This window comes from Nyctereutes procyonoides, unplaced genomic scaffold, assembly GCF_905146905.1.
Source record: "Nyctereutes procyonoides isolate TBG_1078 unplaced genomic scaffold, NYPRO_anot_genome, whole genome shotgun sequence".
Taxonomy (NCBI): domain Eukaryota; kingdom Metazoa; phylum Chordata; class Mammalia; order Carnivora; family Canidae; genus Nyctereutes; species Nyctereutes procyonoides.
Genome location: NW_026575112.1, coordinates 575,620 through 581,619, shown reverse-complemented (window position 1 = coordinate 581,619; position 6,000 = coordinate 575,620). Strand labels below are relative to the sequence as shown.

Here is a 6,000-nt window from a genome sequence, read left to right as displayed (position 1 = left end):
GGTAGATGCAATATTTAATTATTTCAGGGAGGGAGGCTTTTAATCCATTTACTGGTGACTCTGCAACATTTTGTTCATTTGTTATGTGCTTATGTTTCTTCATGCTCCACTGGGTAGGAAACAGTCTGACAGCCTAGAAAAATAGAGCAGTAATAAAACACTATGGTGTGCTTATATAATGATTTTATTGTTTTAGAATTCACTCATACAATTTTATTATCTATTATCAGGTGATATTTATTTCATAGTAAATATAGAAATTCAATAAGCAACCATAACCCAGTAAAGGAATGGCCATGAATCATTTTTCACAGAAATGTATTTCAAAATACACCCAAGAGCTCTGTAAGGATAACGACCATATGTTTAGAGAAAGATCTTGACTTGGTACCAAGTTAAAATTTGAAAAACAATAAAAGTAAAATAAACTATGGAGAGACATGGGAAAACTGGAAATTGAACCACATGAAGTGCCATTGTTTTTCCCATGGTAAATTTAGCCAACAATGAAATGAAGTAACTTGTTTAATCTGTTTGTTCAGGGTAATGCATCCATGTGGACTCCATTTCTTCATTGCTGCTTATTCCTTCAGTGCCAAAGGTATCCATACATCCTTCTAAGAGACAAACATGAGGATATGACTGAGTAGATTATATTTTCCAAAAAAAAAATATTGTCTTTAGAACCTATGAGTAGAAACTGAAATGTCAGCAGTGCCGTCAGATTCAGATTTGTGCAGGGTTCAGATGGAAAATGTGACTGAAGTCACCACGTTTATATTGACGGGCTTCACAGATGATTTTAAACTGCAAGTTTTCCTATTTTTACTATTTCTAGCAATCTACCTTTTTACAATGATAGGAAATTTGGGAATGGTTTTATTGGTCGTTGGGGATTCTCGGCTCCACAACCCCATGTATTATTTTCTGAGCGTGTTATCATTCCTGGATGCCTGCTATTCTTCAGCTGTCACTCCAAAAATGTTAGTCAATTTCCTAGCAGAGGATAAAACCATTTCATTCCTTGGATGTGCAGCACAGATGTTTCTCTTTATTACTTTTGGGACCACAGAATGCTTTATTTTAGCTGCAATGGCATATGATCGCTACGAAGCAATCTACAACCCTCTCCTGTATTCAGTTCGAATGTCACCCAGAGTCTATGTGCCACTCATAATTTCCTGCTATGTTGCTGGATTCTTGCATGCTACTTTACACACTGTGGCTACTTTTACTCTATCCTTTTGTGCATCCAATGAAATTAGACATGTCTTTTGTGACATCCCTCCTCTCCTTGCCATTTCTTGTTCTGACACCCACATAAACCAGCTACTAGTCTTCTACTTTGCGGGATCTATTGAGATATCCACTATTCTGATAGTCCTGGTTTCTTATGGTTTCATTCTGGTGGCCATTATGAGGGTGCATTCTGCTGAAGGGAGGCGGAAAGTCTTTTCTACATGTGGCTCTCACCTAACTGGAGTGTCAATTTTTCATGGTACGGTTCTTTTCATGTATGTGAGACCCAATTCCAGCTATGCTTTGGATCATGATATGATAGTGTCAGTATTTTACACAATTGTGATTCCCATGCTGAATCCTATCATCTATAGTTTGAGAAACAAAGATGTGAAAGATGCAGTGAAAAGGGTATTTGGTAAAAACTGGTTTGCCAATTAAGTATACTTTTCACACTAAACATCAAATTGAAAGAAATTAAGACTGATGTAATTGTCTTCATATCAAAAATTTATGATTAAAGTGTTTTGTTTTCATTTATTAGTGTCTTTCTATTCTTCTTGGACATGTTTAAATAAAGATCATAGTCAACTCACTGCTAGTGTGGTTTTCACACAAGCAGAAACTGTGTCATCCATTTGTTTCTGAAACTGAATAAAGAGAAACCAATTTAAAAAGGAGTCAGGAGGCCAGCAGAAGCAGCACTTACCCCTACCACTTGTCAGCAAGAGAACCAACAGGAAGAGATGTATCTTATATTCCTAAGAGAAGAAGAATTCAATATTTTACTAATTCCAGCAAGAGGAAGGAAGGTTTCCTCCTCCCCTGGCAACAGCCCAGCCAATGAGAGACAGTCACAACCCAGCCAATGCAAAACCACTATACTTTGAACTCTGTTTACTCCAATAGACTTTTTGTTTATAATAGCCTTTCCCAAGTCTCCCCTTCCTCTACAAAAGAGAAACTCCTCTCCTTTGTTGTCTGAACTTGCCAATGTTTTTCCCATAGCTTGCATGGCCCAAATGTAATTCTCTGCTACTCTTGAATAAACTCATTTTGCCACTAAGATAATTAGCTGTTTTTATTTTTAAGGTTAGCACTTTTTATAAGGCTAACTGTCATATTGGATACAACATCATTTTGAGCTAATTATTCCTCAAAGACCCAAACTCTATATAGAGCTATATTCTGAAGTATTAGGGGAGAAGACTTCATCTTACAAATATTGGGTTTATTTACACACACATACTCATGGAGTCACAAATGCATTCACTCTTCAGATTAAACTGTAGTACTATCTTTCACCTCCATGTAACTCAAATTGTATAGGCTCCCACAGTTGCAATTATAAATGAACATTATACTCATATCTGACTATTTTGAGCAAATACCACCTCATTCATAGCAAGATCACAACTCACATAATCCCAATTCACTTTTCAAGGAGTCATTTGTATCTGACTTCAGATTGAACACTCTGTTCTAACCTTTAATCTATGCATTGGCAGCAATCTATTCCCAGCCTGTGATTCTGGGACCACAGATAGTGTGTTCAAGTCCCTGGTGTTCTTACCATGTTGTTTGTAAGGATGCATTTCTTCCCTTTTGATTATTTTATGCAGGACATGGACATTAAATCCACTTTTACTTCCTCATAGAACACAGAGACCAGGCATTAGCATTAATCAAAATTATACTTAAATTCAAATATGACAAAAGACAAGCACGATTCAGGGTAAATTACAACCAGCTGGCAGAATTGGGTTGACACAACTAAGCCCCAATCTATTTTTACAGGTTCTCTACAAGCTTGGTACAAATTCAGCCTTGGCTCTGTTTTCCCTCCACCCTGTGATGCCCTTGCAGATGGCAAAGCTCCTCACTGCCCATGTCTAAGAAGCAGGTACAGAAGAGAGTCTTTATCATACACACGTTGAGCCTTGCTTTCTCTTTTTAAAAGTAATTAATCATCTATTTATTTATTTGACAGAGAGAGAGCCAGAGAGCAAAAGCAGGGGGAGTAGCAGAGGAAGAGGGAGAAACAGGCTCCCCGCTGAGCAGGGAGCCCAATGCAGGGCTCCATCCCAGAATCCCAAGATCATGAACTGAGCCAAAGGCAGACATTTTACTGACTGAGCCACCCAGGCACCCCTAAGCCCGGCTTTCAACAGGCCTTATTTGCATTGCAAGGATAGATCTCCTTCAAAGTTAATTATAGGCACACAACAGAGACTTTGCAGGTTTAGTTCCAGACCACTAATGAAGTAAATCTCACAATTAAGCAAGTTGAATGAATTTTGGGGGATAATTTCCAGTGCATATAAAAGTTGTTTACACTATACTGTAGCTTAAGTGTGCCATAGCATTATGTTTAAAAAAACAATGTTCATACTTCAAGTTAAAAACATGATATTGCTACAAAACGCTATCATCTCACCTTCCAACAACTTATAATTCTTTTGCTGGGGGCAGAGGGGTTTTGCCACAGTGTCAGGCTGCTGGCAGATCAGGGTGGTGACTGATGAAGATGGGGGCAGCTGTGGCAATTTCTTAAAGTAGGACAACAGTAACGTTTATTGCACTGATCGACTCTTCCTTTCATGAAAGATATCCCTGTAGCACGTGATGCTCTTTGGTAGAAGGCCGTTTCATCTATAGTGAAAATCTGCTGTTTAGTGAGGCCACCTTCATTAATATCTTAGCTAGATCTTGTGGATAACTTGCTGCAACTTCCCTATCAGCACTTGCTGCTCCATCTTGCACTTTGATGTTATGGAGACATTTTCTTTCTTAAACCTCATGACTTCTACTAGCTTCAGAGTTTTTCTTTTGCATCTTCACCTCTCTCATCCTTTATGGAATTGAAGGGAGTTGTCCATTGCTCTGGATTAGGCTTTGGCTTACAGGAATGCTGTGGCTAGTTTGATAGCCTATCCACACAACTAAGACTTTCTTCATGTTGACAAGAAGGCTGTTCCACTTTCTTATCATTTATATGTTCACTAGAGAAGCACTTCTAATTTCCTTTAAGAATTTTTCTTCTTTTGCATTTAAAACTTGGCTGTTTGGTGAAAGAGGCCTACACCCTATTTTGGCATTGAGCATGCCTTCCTCACTGAGCTGAATCATTTCTAGCTTTTTATTTAAAGTGAGAGTTGTGTGACTCTCCCTTTCACTTGAACATTTAAAGGCCATTATAGGATTATTTATTGGCCTAAATTAAATATTGCTGTGCCTCAAGGGTTAAGGAGGCCTGAGGAGAGAAAGAGAGACAGGAAAGGCTAGTCAGTGGAGCAGTCAGGGCACACACAATATTTATTAATGGAGTTCATTGTCTTATATGCAAACTGTTCATGGCATCCCCCCAAATTACAAATGTAACATCAAAGATCACTGATCACTGAGTAACATAACATGTCTAATAATAACAAAAAACTTGAAATACTGTAAGAGTTACCAAAATGTGATACAGAGACATGAAGTGAACAAAGGCTGTTGGGAAAAGAGTGCCAATAGGCTTGCTCAGTGCGGGGTTGCTGCAAAATTCAATTGATATAAATGCAGAAAATTTTAAAAGCCTCCCTCAGGCCAGATGTTGTATATTAGTATTGTTTCCTCTGTGGGAGTCAACAGAGATAAAAATGCCTATAAGTTAATGTTCTATGTCTCCAAAAACTTGGTAGTATTTTGCAACTCAAGTTCTCATCTTCACATGGGACTTGCTTCTGGCATGGCTGCCCTCCTCATCCAAGAAGTCAGGCTGAACCTAGAAAGTCCACCCTTCTCCTGGGATTCACATGACTGGGACAATTCTCCAGACACAAGAGTTTTGTCACTTTCAGTAGCCTTTCTGTAATATTCCTATTTCTTTCATCCTTTTTAGACTGAATTTCCCATATGTAGTGTCTAATACAACATTCTAAAGGCATACATTTTAAAGGGAAATAAAATTTTGACATTCATGTATAGACTGATTGCATAGTTTAGAATACCAACACTGTATACCCTGATACCTCTGTTCTGCTGCTGCAGACATCTTTCAGAATTTTAATGTTCGAAACATGATAGACAAGTCTGATCTTATCAGAGGAGGGGCAGTTCTAGAGGTGACTCTGCTAAAAACTAAGATGACTGGTCCCATGATATTTGTTTTGGCCGCGCTTTCACATTAAGAACATCTCTAAGATCTGTTTTCTTATGATATGTCTATCTCTTAGATACAAAGCTATATTTTGTTAAAATTGGATATTATTATTACCTTGATAATTGTTTCTTAATATATGTTGTTCATTTTTCTTCTGTAAGTTGAGGTTTTATGCCAAGAAAAATTGTAGAGAAGTTGTGTTATGTGCACCCCCTCCTTTTAAAGGACTCTAATGGTAAATACAGCTGGGTGATGCAGAATGTGGAGGGAAGTAAAGGTACTCTGTATTTGGAAAGGAACATTATAGGAAGCCTGGTAGGAGTACCCAAGGTCCTGGAACGGGTGGTGCTCAGAGGTTTACAGAATTCAGGAATGGAGGAGGAAATGGTTACAGGAAGAACAATGTTGACTAATATGAGTTTTATAATTTTTTTTCTTTAATGTTCAAAATTACCCTTTCCTATCTTTCAACACAGCTCTTTGTCATTAAAAAACTATAAAATTTCTTTAAAAAAAAGAAAAAAAAAAGAGAGATAGGGCTCTTGGATGGTGGCCCAGTAGGTTAAGCAGTAGACTCTTGATTTTTGGCTCAGGTCCTGATCTCAGAGTTGTGGGAT

At 37.9% G+C, this 6,000-nt stretch overlaps 1 protein-coding gene across 1 annotated transcript; it reads left to right on the top strand.

Annotated features, from left to right (window-relative positions):
* Window positions 1-690: 690 nt before the first annotated feature.
* Window positions 691-1,680, top strand: LOC129514963 (olfactory receptor 1094-like). The gene has a single exon (XM_055333652.1). The coding sequence runs from the start codon at window positions 706-708 to the stop codon at window positions 1,678-1,680; it is 975 nt and encodes a 324-aa protein (XP_055189627.1). The 5' UTR covers window positions 691-705.
* The last annotated feature ends 4,320 nt before the right edge of the window (window positions 1,681-6,000 follow it).

Coding starts and splice junctions, on each gene's coding strand:
- LOC129514963 (XM_055333652.1), top strand. CDS start 706: ATGTCAGCAGTGCCGTCAGATTCAGATTTGTGCAGGGTTCAGATGGAA.